The sequence below is a fragment of the Trichechus manatus genome, unplaced genomic scaffold (genome assembly GCF_000243295.1).
Source record: "Trichechus manatus latirostris isolate Lorelei unplaced genomic scaffold, TriManLat1.0 scaffold00041, whole genome shotgun sequence".
Classification (NCBI taxonomy): Eukaryota; Metazoa; Chordata; class Mammalia; order Sirenia; family Trichechidae; genus Trichechus; species Trichechus manatus.
The window spans coordinates 641858-657088 of NW_004443977.1; the positions used below are offsets into that span (position 1 = coordinate 641858).

At 40.1% G+C, this 15231-nt stretch overlaps 1 protein-coding gene across 1 annotated transcript in view; it reads left to right on the forward strand.

Moving 5' to 3' along the window:
• Window positions 1–11360: 11360 nt before the first annotated feature.
• UNC80 (unc-80 homolog, NALCN channel complex subunit) overlaps window positions 11361–15231 on the forward strand; it is a 212710-nt gene continuing 208839 nt past the window's right edge. Inside the window, exons 1-2 of the mRNA XM_004376376.3 lie at window positions 11361–11526; window positions 12469–12517. Coding sequence (XP_004376433.1) covers window positions 11435–11526; window positions 12469–12517 — 141 coding nt within the window. The 5' untranslated portion in view covers window positions 11361–11434. The remainder of the gene's footprint in view (window positions 11527–12468; window positions 12518–15231) is intronic.

The window sequence follows — 15231 nt, forward strand, 5'->3', positions numbered from 1 at the left end:
GAAAATATGATTAAAGTAGGCAAAACTAGGTTTCAAATTATTTCTCATAGGAGGCAAAGACCATTCCTCCTTCTAAAGGATATACTTTTTAAAATAAACAATTTTAGTTTTCAAAACTGGCCCCATACAAAAATGGATTAGATACTAGAAAAACATAAGCTTCATCATGCTTTTAATAAGTGGAGGTATAAAGACAGTTTAAATACATATTTTTTTCCTACACTTAAAGGAAGAAATTAAGCTCAAGTATGGTTTTCTCATGGGCTCAAACACAGCAACAATTATGAGGATGGTGCAGGACTGGGCAGTGTTTCATTCTGTTGTACACAGGGTCGCTGTGAGTTAGCACCTAACAGCAGCAATGTAGTTTTCTAAGGGGCTGTTCAACATTTTACACCTTAATAAAATGAAGCCTCCTACTCTGCAATGTAACATGAAGTAAAAAATTATATATATTCACCATCAGAGTATGAGGAACACTGCATAATAATAAAAGCTGAGGATTTAAAATGTCTCAAACTAAAAAATGTTAAACAAAAATGAGCTCTCGGTGACTCAGCAAACATGGCTTCCAGCATCCTGCACTAGTTCATACACTGAAAACATATGACTGTTTAAAAAACAAGAAGCAAACAAACAAAAATAGGCTTTATAGTATGGAAGTCCACCTAAAGTACCCTATATACATTTTTTGTTGTCTTCTTAAATCTCTGTAGAAGAAAAAGATCTGTCTACAGAGCCGTCAGACAGTTGAGAGGAATCTGAGGGCTGATAAGAAGTCTTTGACAAAGTCATCAAAATTGAAGTTCAAACAGAGATCTGACCTGTTAGGGCACTGATCATTCATGTTTTCTTGCCTCAAGTAAGTGAATCCTAGAACCATGTCAGGAGCTGGCTTCCATCCTGCACTCCACAGGCATCAATGAATGATGCTGAGTCATGTAACTCAGGACCTCAAGGATGTTGACTTACAAACCCTAACAAGAAGCCATATGGGGGGAAAAAAATCAGATGTAAATGCTATAGACATGGTCTCCACATAATTACATGATTTAGAATAACATTCTTTGTTGTTGCTAGGTTCTGTTGAGTAGGTCCCAACTCATAGTGATCCTATGTACAACAGAATAAAACCTGGCCTGGTCCTTCACCATTCTCACAACGCTGGCTGTGTTTTAGCCCATTGTTGCAGCCACTGTGTCAGTCCATCTTGTTGAGGGTCTTCTTCTTTTTCGCTGACCTTCTGCTTTAGAAAGCATGTGTTCTTCCCCAGGGACTGGTCCCTCCTGACAACGTGTCCAAAGTATGTGAGGCATAGTCTCCCCATCCTTGCTTCTAAGGAGCATTCTAGCTGTACTTCTTCCAAGACAGATTTGTTTATTCTTCTGGAAGTCCATGGTATATTCAATATTGTTCACCAGCACCATAATTCAAAGGCATTAATTCTTCTTCGGTCTTCCTTATTCATTGCCCAGCTTTCCAATGCATATGAAGCAATTGAAAATACCATGGCTTGAGTCCTTGTCCTCAAAGTGACATCTTTGCTTTTTAACACTTTAAAGAGCTCTTTTGCAGTAGGTTTCCCCAACGCAATATGTAGTTTGATTTCTTGACTCCTGCTTCCATGGGCATTGATTGTGGATCCAAGTAAAATGAAATCCTTGACAACTTCCATCCCTTTCTCCATTTATCAAGATGTTGCTTATTGGTCCAGCTGTGAGAACTTTTCTTTATGTTGAGGTGTAATGTATTCTGAAGGCTGTAGCCTTTGATCTTCATCAGTAAGTGCTTCAAGTCCTTTCCACTTTCAGCAAGCAAGATTGTGTCCTGTGCATATCGCAGGTAGTTAATGAGTCTTCCTCCAATCCTGATGTCCCATTCTCCTTTATATAGTCCAGCTTCTCGGATTATTTGCTCAGCATACAGGTTGAATAAGGATGGTGAAAGGATACAATCCTGACACACACATTTCCTGATTTTAAACCATGCAATATCCCCTTGTTCTGTTTGAATGACTGCCTCTTGGTCTATGTACAGGTTCCATGTGAACACAATTAAGTTTTCTGGAATTTCCATTCTTTGCAATATCATCCATAATTTGCTATGATCCACACAGTCAAATGCATTTGCATAGTCAGTAAAACACAGCTAAACATCTTTCTGATCTTCTCTACTTTCAGCCAAGATCCATCTGCCATCAGCAATAATATTGCTCGTTCCATGTCCTCTTCTGAATCCGGCTTGAATTTCTGGTAGTTACCTGTCAATGTACTGCTGCAACCACTTTTGAATGATCTTCAGCAATATTTTACTTGCGTATGATATTAATGATATATAATAATATAGGCTCAGAGTATTTCCAGAACTGTTGTTTGTCCATCCTCCTCAGTGTCACTCTGTGAAGGAACATCATGGATTGTAACATCAAGACAAAATGTAAAAGAAGACTAAGCTACAGAGGACTTCCATTTAAAAGGCTAAAAGACTATGTCATCATGTCAAAAGGATAATATCAATGATATAGTAGAACAGGTACTGTTCAAAGTGCTTTACTTATATTGAAGCTTTTTAAAAACATGTCTGCAAATTCTTTAAGACACTTGTCCCATTGAGAGGTGGGGTCTTCGTTGATTCTCCTTGAATCTGGAGCAAACTTTTTGTTTGTTGTTAGTTCCTGACAAGTCCATTACAACTCATGGTGACCCCATGTGTGCAGAGTAAAACTGCTCCATAGGGTTTTCAGGGCTGTGACCATTCAGCAGCAGAACACCAGGTCTGTCTTCCAAAGTTACTGTAGGTAGGTCCGAACCACCAATCTTTTGGCTAGTAGTCAAGGGCTTAACTGTTTGCGCTACCCAAGGAAGTATTTCCGGAGCAACCTTAGTGACGTGTTTATAACCAATAGAATGCAGCAGAAGTGTTGCTACTGAGGCTAGGTCTGAAAAGACCATGCAGTTTCCACATGATTCTCTTGGGTGCTCATTTTCTATGGTTAAGTGAGCCATTAAGAAGTTCAACTCTGAGACTCCCATTCAGGAGAGGTCACATACATTCATTCCCATGGGCAGCCCCAGCTGAGGACTCAGCTGTCAGCTGTCAACTACCAACCATGTTAGTTAGTCATCTTGGGCAGAGGGCCCATTGTAGTCTTCAAATGACTGCAGTCCCAGCCCACTACTTATTGTATCCAAATGAGAGACTCTAAATGAGAACTGCCCTGCTGAGAGACCTCCCCAAATTCCTGACTCACAAATCTTGGGCAAAATAAATTGATTCTTTTATGACACTAAGATTTTAACTAATAATTTTTTATGCAACAGTTGTTGTTTTTGTTAGGTGTCGTTGAGTCAGTGCTGACTCATAGCTACCGTAAGTACGACAGAATGAAATGCTTCCCGGTGCTGTGCCATCCTCACAATCGTTGCTGTGTTTGAACCCATTGTTGCAGCCACTGTATCAATCCATCTTGTTGAGGGTCTTCTTTTTCTCTGACTCTCTGCTTTACCAAGCATGATGTCCTTCTCAAGGGACTTGTCCCTCCTAAAAACATGTCCAAAATCCGTGAGATAAATAACAGTAGTAACCAGAAAAATATTGACTCATTTAACACTCACAACAACTTTACAAAATAGCTACTCTTATTATCCCATTTTACAGATGAAGAAACTGACTCCTAGAAATGTTTAGTGGCGTTCCCAGTGTTACATGCTTGCAAGCAGTGGTGCTAGTACTTCAACCCAGATAGTCTGGCTTCCTATGCATGCCCATTCCAAAGAAAGGTGATCCTATGGAATGCAGAAATTATCAAACAATATCATTAATATCACATGCAACCAAAATTTTGCTGAAAATCATTCAAAAGCAGTTGCAGATGTACATTGACAAGGAATTGCCAGAAATTCAAGCCAGATACAGAAGAGGACATGGAACGAAGGATTAATCTACCTTAAGCACCTAGAACAGTGCCTGGCAATACTATTAAGTGCTCAATAATTGTTAACCAATATTTTATTTTCTAGACTTAGAACATCATAACTTTGTTGGTTAGAAGATGTAATACATGTTATTCTGGATTTATTGTTGACTATAGTGGGAATGCATATAAATGTTTATTAATTATAATACTTGTCATAGTTTTTTTTGTATTTTATTGCAGTAAAATACATGTAACATAAAAGTTGCCATTTTAACCATTTTTAATTGTGTATTAGTTGCATTCACAATATTGTACAACCATCAGTATTATCTATTTCCAAAATGTTTTCATCACCCCAAATAGAAACTCTGTACCCATTAAGCAATAACTTCCCCTTTTCCCCTTCCCAGAGCCCCTGGTAAGCAAAAATCTTTCTGTACCTATAAATTAATATTTGTCCTTTTGTGTCTAGCTTGTTATGCTTAGCATAATGTTTTCAAAGTTCATTCGTGTTGTACCATGTAGCAGAGCTTCGTTCTCTTTTATGGTTGAATAATATTCCATTGTATGCATATACCACATTTTGCCTACCCATTCATTTGTTGATGGACATTTGGGTTGTTTCTACCCTTGGGCTATTGTTAAAAATGCTGCTATGAACAATGGAGTAAAAATGTCTGTTTGAATCCCTGTTTTTGATTCTTTTGGGTATATATCTAGGAGGGGAATTGCTGGATTATATAGTAATTCTACATTTAACTTTTTGAGGAACTACCAAACTGTTTTCCACAGCAGCTGAACCATTTTACATTTACTCTTGCAATGTATGAGGGTTCCAATTTCTCCATATTTTTCATTTTTTAAATAATAGCCATCCTAGTGGATGAGAGTGGCATTTCATTGTAGTTTTGCTTTGTATTTCCCTAATGACTGATGATGTTGAGTATTTATTTTTTCAAGTGTTTATTGGCTGTCTGTATATCTTCTTTGTAGATATGTCTATTTAAGTCATTCGCCCATCTTTTAAGTGGGTTGTCTGCCTTGTCTGTTGTTCAGTTGTAGATGCTCTTTATGTATTTTGAACATTGAATTCTTATCAGATATATGATTTCGAAATATTTTCTTGCGTTCTGTAGTTTGTCTTTTTACTTTCTTTATAATGTTTTTTTGATGCACAAAAGTTTTTTTGTTTTTGTTATTTGTTTGTTTTATGAAGTCCAATTTATCTTTTTCTTTTGTTGTTGGTGGTTTTAGTGCCGTATCTTAAGAACCCGTTATCAAATCCAGTGTCATGAAAATTGTTTTTTGCGGTTATGTTTTTAGGTGTTTATAAATTTATGGAATTTACATCTTCTTAGTGGCATTATTCTGTTCATTATTCCGTGATTTTTCTTTATCACTATTAATTCATTATACCTCAACTTCTATTTTTTCTGTACCAGCGTAACTTCACCAGCTTTCTTTTATTGCATGATATGTTTTTCTAGCTCTTTGTTTTTTACTCTTCTGTGTGGTTTTGTTTTAGGTGAATCTCTTGCATGTATAAACTTAATTTTTGTTTCTAAACCCAGTATGTAATCGCTGCCTTTTATTAGGTAAATTTAATTTAGCTACCTTTACTATGATTATTGATATATTTAGACTTGATTATTACTCTTTTAGGAGCCAAGGTAGCATAGTGGTTAAGTGCTTGGCTGCTAACTGAAAGGTTGGTGGTTTGAACCCACCAGCTGCTTCATGGAAGAAGGATGTGGCAGTCTGCTTCTGTAAAGATTTACAGCCTTGGAAACCCTGTGGGGCAGTTCTACTCTGTCATATAGGGTCAGTATGACTCAGAATGAGCTTGATGGCAAAGGATATTACTCTTTTATTTTGCATTTTCTGCTTATTATTCATTTTATTTGCCTTTTTTTCTTTTATGTTGTCTTCTTTTTGATCATTAATGTTTTCCATATTCTCTTTATTATTTTCTTTCTCTGCTGGATTGGAAGTTCTAGATTCTATTTCTACCCTTTTGGTGGTTATCCTTAATTTTAAACATACTTAACTATATATTATTTCTTAAACTGTCCAAACATAGTATTTTTATCATCTTGCTTTGGCTTCCCATTGACCACAACTTCTCCATCTTGTTCTGCTTTTTTTAGTTGCATATACATATATTTACCAACTTAAAAAAAATTGCTGGGATCTCATTGTGTCATGTATCCCACTGAGGTCATTTTTAGTGAGAATTTCTAAGGTTAAATTTATCAGAGGCATTGTATGGCCATTCCAAGAGGCAAAGAAATGTGGAAATGTGAGTATGCAACTTTTCACCTCTTTAATAGAAGGCAAAGAGGGAGGGAAGCATAATCTCTGTGGTTAAGAAGTTTCCATTTTTAGGCAGCAGAGGCAGACAAACATTACAATAAATAAATATGATACATTCAGAGAGTGATGAATGCTGTGGCTTGAGAAACGGGAGTATAATAGGAAGTTTCTGGGCTCGGGTAGGGGGGGACTATTTTAGGCAGGTTAATAGAGTTCTACATGAGGTGGTTATATTCGGGCTGAGACCTGAATGACGAAAAGGTGTCAGCCACATGAATATCTAAAGGAAGAAAGACCGGTAAATGCAAGGTCCCCGAGGGATCAGTGCATCTAGAGCAAAGTGGAGCAGAGAACTGTATAAAATTAAGTCAGAGCATGAAGGGCCTTGTGAACTAGATGAGGAGCTTAGATGTATGTGGACTGTGGGCTTTGGAGCTTTTTTCTGGCCATTGGGACACTGGCATTGCCTTTTTGGAGACATACGGTATTTGGGCTAAAAATGCACAGGACATATGGGATATAGTTAATGGTACCTCACTAACTTTGCATAGTGGGAGTGACCCCCGAAGTAGGTATGACTCCTCTATTCAAACTCCAAACCTACAGCGTCAATGTAATCATCATACACTTCTGACTAATACACACATGACAACAGCAATCGTCTTTCACCTTCAACATCTTATGGGTAATGGTGCGCTCTTGCCCAAAACTGTTTTTATTAATTACTATGAGTGTTTATATTAACACTAGCTCTCACGTACTTACACAGCACTCTGGATTCTGTTTACTGCAGCAATCTTTTCCAAAATGCAGCCAGAGTTCTCCTCTGCTCAGTTTATCTGCCAGGAGTTTTATTTGTATGCTTATCTTGCAACTTGGCATTTGACACCTATCAAAATGTCTCCTTCCATTAAAAACAGAGGTTGACCTTCAGGGCTAACATATATTTAGCTACATCTGTCTGGATCTTCTTACAGTTTCCTTTTAAATGTAGCCAGTTTCCTCTTTTGGTCTAAGGTTACTCTATCCCTCTGCACCATCTTTGGGAAACCCCAAGTACCATCTTTGGGGAAGCTCCACATCCAATCCAATGCCTTGCACAGTGGAATGGTAATATCATGCAGTGATTTGAATGGAGCAGTTCATTAACTGCAGTGGTGTAAGTGTCCAGGAGAACTGTTCTTAGCTTTCCTCCACAGTGTTCATCTGAATTGAGGGGAAAAAAAAAAAATCTGTGAAAGAAGACAGTGCAGATAAAAGCATTTAAAGAGGGTGGGTTTCATCCTAAAAGTATAGAAATATTTGGGGGTAAAAGATTATGGTATCTTGATTTTCTGCTAAAATGTTACTTTAACAATTAATTTTGACAGTGCTTATTATAGATTCCTTCTGCCTCCAGATAATTAATTGCCTCAAGAGCTTTCTGGAATGGGAAACCCCATGAAGTAGCTCCTTTATCGTCTATGCTCAGCAAAGTAATTATTTTGTATGTCCTTGAGCAGCTTCCATTCACATCACTCATGGCATTTCTTCCAAACCCTCACTGCTATGTAATACTCAATATTTAAGCAGAGAGTTGGGCAGGAAATTTGAAGTCAGACTTCACAGCTTCCTTCATCACTTAACTGTGTAAGCTGAGGCAGGCTATGTAACCTTTCTGTGTCTTGGTTTTCTCTTCTGTAAATCTTGGTAAAAGTGGTTTTGTGAAGATTGGTTGATCAATGCGCTTAAAACAGACCTTGGCACATAACAAGTATTCAATAAACATTAACCGTTATTAGCATTTTTATGACAAATGCCCTACTCCTTCCCCATTAAATACTTGTAGAAAATGACTTAATGATTAATTCACAGCTTACAAAGTCCACCAAGCCTGAATTCTTTCATATTTTCATCTTTCCTCTCTTCCTAATGGTAGCTTCTACCATTCTTCTTTTTTTATCTCCCATCTCAAAGAAAAAGGAGTCATTCCTCCACCCATAAATGATCAGCCAGCTGTGCACCAGATATAGTCTTCTCCAAAATCTTGTTCATAAATTATCCTCTCTTCCAAACATTCTCAACATTTCCCTCTTCAATGACTCTTTAATTCTGTTCCATAAATGGGCCTCTTATTTAAAAAGAAGTCTCTTATTTTTAAAAAATCCTCTATGGAGCCCACTCTAGCTCCTGTGTATTTTCCTTTCTTTTATTTTCAGACTTTTAAAAAGATTAGTCAACACTCTCTCGTTTTCCAACTCCACTCTCCGCTCACTCCAGTAGTCTGGGTCTTGTTTCCGTCTTCATAAATTCAATGAAAATGGTTTCAGTTAAGTTTTCCATTAAACTCCTCTAAAATTTGAACGAGTGGGATTTTTTTCAGTCTTTTTCTTACTTGAACTTTGAGTTGTTCACTACCTCCATCCTGAAGCTCTCACTTCTTGGCATCTTGGTTACCCCTTTGACTTCTCTAACTTCTCCTTTTAAGCATCTGTATTAGTTGTTTATTACCACTTAACAAATTACCACAGCTTAAAACAATACAAAGTTATTATCTCACAGTTTCCATGGGTCAAGAGTCTGGTCATGGCCTAGCTGGATCCTCCTTTCAGGTTTCACACAACTGAAATCAAGGTATCAGATGGGGCCACGCTCCTGTCTGAGGCTTGGGGTTCTCTTCTGAGCTCGTTCAGTTTGTTGGCCGAATTCAGTTCCCTGAGGCTGTAGAATTCCTGATGACTTCTATCCTTTTTGCCAGTGAGCATCTGCTACAATTTCAAATCTCTCTCATTTCTTCTGCCTCTGACTCAGATCTAAAAGTTTCATGGGATTAGGTCAGGCCCACCCAACACAATCTCCCTAATTTAGCCAAGTGATTTGGGAGCTTAATTACATCTGTAAAATCTGTTCATGGTAGCATCTAGATTAGTATTTGAACAACTAGGAGAAAGTATGTATAATAGGGGAGGGTGGAGTCTTGGGGGCCACCTTAGAATACTGCTTACCCCAGTATCCTATGCTGTCAACACTCAGAGGCATCCTTTGTGACAACTGACTAAACGTTGGTGCTCCCTATACTTCCAAATTTGAGCCCTTTCTTTTCTCTTTCCACATATTCACGTGGATTATTTTATCTACTTCCATGCATTCAACTACCTTTTATACCTTGCTAACCACAAAACCAATCTATCCTACCTACCTAGTTATTTCTTCTGAACTCCCTACCCATACTTTTAACTGCTTCCTAATAATGTTGTTGTTGTTAGGTACTGTCAAGTCAGTTCCAACTCATACCGACCCCATGAACAACAGAATGAAACACTGCCGGGTCCTGTGCCATGCTCATAGTCGTTGTTATGCTTGAGCTCGTTGTTATGCTTGAGCTCATTGTTGCAGCCACTGTGGCAATCCATCTTGTTGAGGGTCTTCCTCTTTTTTGCTGACCCTCTACTTTACCAAACATGATGTCCTTCTCCAGGGACTGATCCCTCCTGATAACAAGTCCAAAGTATGTGAGACATAGTCTTGCCATTCTTGCTTCTAAGAAGCATTCTAGTTGTACTTCTTCCAAGACAGATTCATTGGTTCTTTTGGCAGTCCGTTCAATATTCTTTGCCAATATCCAGTAGGGACTTAAGGAAAACTCATTAATGCTCCCCTAAACCAAAACCAAACCCATTGCTGTCCAGTCACTTCTGATTCATGATAACCTCATGTGTTGCTGAGTAGAACTGCTCCATAGAGTTTTCTTGGCTGTAATCTTTATGGAAGCAGATCACCAGGCCTTTCTTCTGTGGCAGTGCTTGGTGGGTCAAACTGTCAACCTTTGGTTAGTAGTTGAGGGCAAACTGTTGGCACCACCCAGGGACTTTAATGCTCCCCTACGCACACATAAAATAAGAACATGATTCTTCCTGTCAATTTTTCCCTGTCAAATGAGATCACCAAAACAGAAAATTTGGAGCTTTGGTTAGTATTTACTGAAGGTTGAGTACAGATAAAGGACTTTTTAAAATTCATCAGAAGTATTAACATTTAATCTTCCCAAAATCTCTATAGGGACGGTGCTACTATTAGGAAAGCTTGGCAACTTTTTTGTTTGTTTGTTTGTTTGTTTTTAACTTAGCCAGGTTATTGTATCTAGTAAGTGGTAGGCTGGAGTCAAAGACACCTGTCTCAAGACCCAAGCTCTTAAGCACTATGTATCTATGTTTCTTTCCCCATACCCCCTTGGACATTAAGTCCTATTAATTCTACCTCTGCGATATCTTTCAAACTAATTTACTTATCTCAAACTCTGCTTTCACAACCTTGATTCGGGACAACAGAAGGAAAATGGCAGATACCACTGGGGTGAACAGGATAATCCAAGGGCACTTAGTGGACCATCATACACCAGATTTCCTTGCTGCATGATTCAGATGTCCTTCCTAGAGTTTCAGTAACTGATAACCTTAACTACAAAACAAGCAAGGTCAATTTCTTGAGGTTATCAATCGAAAATAAATTCTCACGTCAGAGAATTTTCAACCTTCCTCTGAGTTGCCAAGCTTACCTCCCTTCCTGGCTTGCACTTCTAATCATCTTCATGCGCTCCCCCTGCTAAACCCGAGGATAAACTCCTGACCTCTTTGCTAGAGGTGCGAATGATGCCAGGGTTAGTGACTGCTCTGCGGTTTCCCAAAGCTCCTCCTCCCCAGACCGTGACAATTCTTTGGATTCCGAGGTTGGGAAACAGGACAGAGAACACTCTTGGGGTGCAGTTCGAAAAGGGGAAGGCGAACCCTGGGGGCTGGAGAGGCCGAGCGGGGGACCGGCGTGAGATGCAAAGCGTGGACCCTCTCCGTCATTCCCAGGCTGCTCAACTTGCCCCTGGTTCGCGTCTCGGGCTGGGTCGCCCAGCGCGCACCGCTGTCCACAGTGGGAGGTGCTGAAAGCAAGGAGCGGGCGCGGGGGCGGCGAGGCGGACAGCTCCTCGGAGCGCCCCCCTCCTCGCTCCGCGGCTCCTCCAGCCCTCCCCTCCTCCCGCAGCCATGTTCCACTCGCGGGGAGGGGTGGGGGAAGGGGAGACGGACCGGGGATCAGGGCGGAGAGAGCCAGCTCTGCCTCGGGGAAGGAGGGGATGAGAGTTGGGGGGAGCAGCTGGAGGAGGAGGAGGAGGAGGCGGCGGCGGCTAGCGAGGAGCCAACGCTGGGTCCTGCAGTAGGACTCTCGGGAGCCACCATCATGGTGAAGAGGAAGAGCTCTGAGGGCCAGGAGCAGGACAGCGGCCGCGGCATCCCCCTGCCCATCCAGACCTTCCTGTGGCGGCAAACCAGGTGAGGGGCGCAGAGGGCGCGCCGTGTGTCGCCCTGGGCTGGGGGCGCTCCTAGGGCCGTCCGAGTCGCTGCCTTCGCCGCCGCCGCCGCCGCCGCCGAGGCCGCGCCACAGTCTGCAGTCCCCTCTCTGGGACTAGAAAGCAAGCCCTCTGCACCCTGTTAAAAACGCGCTTTTTTTTAAAAAAATATATCAGTGAAGTTTGACGACAAGCAGATTGGCAGTTGTCAAATAAATACATACATTATTTAGGTGGCGGGAGGGGAGATAGCCTGGGAAGGGGCGGGGGAACTGGTGAAGATAATTATGACTGGCTGTGTCCCTGCGTCCAATTCCCTCTCCATCTCCTGCTGTAATTCCACTCAGTGACCTGTTGTTTTTCCAGCTCCTGTTTGGCGAATGTCTGCTATGCCCACTTGTTAACTATTTTTGCTCGGATTCAGCCAGTATAATCTTCCTGTCTAAAGCCCCCGCGGAGAATGATTTTTGATAAGGGATTGCTTTTTCCTGGAAAGGCCTAAAACCTCTTCCAATTAACAGAAAACAAGATTTTATTATTATTATTATTTTAGAGATTTAGCGGATAGGAAATTAGATTCCGGAAATCATGACCCACATGTCATATTTATTTTTCAGTTTTCAAGGTGACTGTGCACTTCAGTGATGCACCACTTGTAACCTTTGGTGATTTAGATTCTGATTAAAAGTCTTAGGGATGAAAGTGGGCACAGAAGACCATCGAGATCCACATTTATTTCTTAAATATAAAATTGCACATGTAAAAGCATGTTCATCAGCTGTTCAACACCTGCTCATTAACAAGCTATAGGGAGACATGAAATATGAGTTTCATAGAATCATGTCATGTTCCATGAAAATATGTCATAAGGATATTTTAATATATTTTTACTTACGTTTATAACAAATGTCTCTTGGCTTTTCAGTGCATTTTTGAGGCCCAAACTGGGGAAGCAATATGAAGCCTCCTGCGTGGTATGTACTTTTCTCTGTTTAATGATTAATTCTGTACATTGTGCGGTAACCTGAGCTCAAACAAAGATGTTAAATCATACTGACTGTATAAGCAAGTATTATTAAGCACCTATATGCCAAGCACTGTTCTAGGTACTGGCGATAGAGTAACAATCAAAATAAGCATAGAATTTACCTTCTAGTGGGATACGGCAGGCCATCATCAAATAAGTGAAAGACGTAGTAAGTCAGATGGTGATAAGCACTGTGGAGAAAAATTAAGCAAGAAAGGTGGGGGAGCATTAGAGGTAGGGGTTTCATTTTACAAGGGGTAATTGGGTAAGGCCTACCTGCTAACGTGACCCTTGGACAAAGATACGAGAGAAGGGAGGGAGAGAGAGTTGAGGGAAGAGCAGAGGGAACAGTTTGTCTAAAGGATCTCAGGTCACAGTGAAGATAAAATGGCAGGACTGGGAGAGGAAGATCACTAGGAGAGGGCAGGGAGATAATGGAGAACTGGGTGATGGAGGTCCTTGCCAGGCAAGTATGAAAAGTCAAATCCTTAACCAACAAAGTTGAGACTGTTATATAATGGAAATTCGTATGAAGAGCACCTATGAACAATTCAAACAAAGTAGTATGCAATTCTGAACTTGTATGCCTTGCATATGTTGTGCAAGCCTGAAAATGGAAAATATAAAGTAATTATGGAAATAATGCTATTGATATTTAAGCAAAATAGAGTGCACTTATTCTGAGTTCTAAGGCTACCCTATAACCTTACAAATTCCCATTTTACAGTTTGAGAAAATAAGACATAAAATCATCCAGCAAAATTGAAATAAAGTTTTCACAAATTTCATTAAAACTGGGAGCTCATGTAAAAGCCTTTACACTGCATATATTCTAGCCTAAAACTAATCGCATAAACATTTGGATATTGGCATGCATATTTGCAAATGGCTACATGAATATCTCTGTATTAAGGAGTTTTGAAATGTATTAGGGCCACAAACTATGGTGGAAGCTAACTGCAGATTTACTCACACTCACACATAGACACTCAAGTGGGAACTAGTTTTGTTGCATCTCCTGCCTTTCAAAGTTGTCACAGAAATATCTTTATAATCTAACTTTCTTATAAAGATCTCTTTTTTTTATTGTGCTTTAAGAGAAAATTTACAGTTCAAGTTAGTTTCTTATACAAAAATTTATACACACATTGTTATATGACCCTAGTTACTCTCCCTGTAATGTGACAGCACACTCCTCCTTTCTATCCCAGATTTCCTGTGTCCATTCAACCAGCTTCTGACACTTGTTGCCTTCTCATCTCGTCTCTGGACAGGAGCTGCCTATTTAGTCTCATGTATCTGCTTGAGCTAAGAAGCACTGTCTTCGCGAGTATCAATTTATGTCTTACAGTCCAGTCTAATCTTTGTCTGAAGAGTTGGCCTCGGGAATGGTTTCATTTCTGGGCTAACAGAGTCCGAGGGCCACATCTTCCAGAGTCCCTTCAGTCTCAGTCAGACCATTACGTCTGATCTTTTTACTAGAATTTGAGTTCTGCACCCCACTTTTCTCCTGCTCCATCAGGGACTCTCTGTTGTGTTCCCTATCAGGATGGTCATTGGTAGTAGCCGGGCACCATCTAGTTCTTCTGGTTTCAGGCTGATGGAGTCTCTGGTTTTTGTCTCATGGGCTAATACTTTCCTTCTGTCTTTGGTGTTCTTCATTCACCTTTGCTCCAGGTGGGTTGGGACCAATTGATGCATCTTAGATGGCCACTTGCTAGCTTTTAAGACCCCAGATGCCACTCACCAAAATGGTATGCAGACCATTTTCTTAGTAAACTTTGTTATGCCAGCTGACCTAGATGTCCCCTGAAACTATGGTCCCCAGACCCCTGGCCCTGCTACTCTGTCCCTCGAAGTGTTTGGTTGTATTCAGGAAACTACTTAGCTTTTGGTTTAGTCCAGTTGTGCTGACTTCCCCTTTATTGTGTGTTGTCCTTCCCTTCACCTAAGATAATTCTTATCTACTATCTAGTTAGTAAATACCCATCTCTCACCCTCCCCACCCTCATAACCATCAAAGAATGTTTTCTTCTGTGTTTAAACCTTCTTATAAAGATCTTTTAATAAAGTTTGTTGTTGTGCTTAGTTTATATCAGAGTGATTTGACAGTTAAAATCTATGAGCCTTCCTTAAACCATGCTGACACTTACTTAGCTTAGCTTAGAATAGTCCTGACTTTTCTCTGTTCTTGGTTAAGATATGTTTAACCTTTTTAATGTAGTCATAAAATATCACATAGCTAAATCACTTTTCATGTATATGAAACATCGTATATACCAATATATGTTGTTGTTAGATGCCACAGAGTCAGTTCTGACTCAGTGACCCTGTGTACAACAGAATGAAACACTGCCCAGTCTTGCACCATCCTTACAATCATTGCTAAGTTTGAGCCCATTGTTGCATCCACTGTGTCAATCCATCTCATTAAGGGTCTCCCTCTTTTTTGCTGACCCTCTACTTTACCAAGCATGATGTCCTTCTCCAGGGACTGGTCCTTCCTGATCATGTGTCCAAAGTAAGTGAGATGAAGTCTTGTCATCCTCACTTCTAAGGAGCATTCTGGCTGTTCTTCTTCTAAGACAGGTTTGTTCATTCTTTTGGCAGTCCATGGATAGTCAATATTCTTCACCAACACCATAATTCAAATGCATCAAT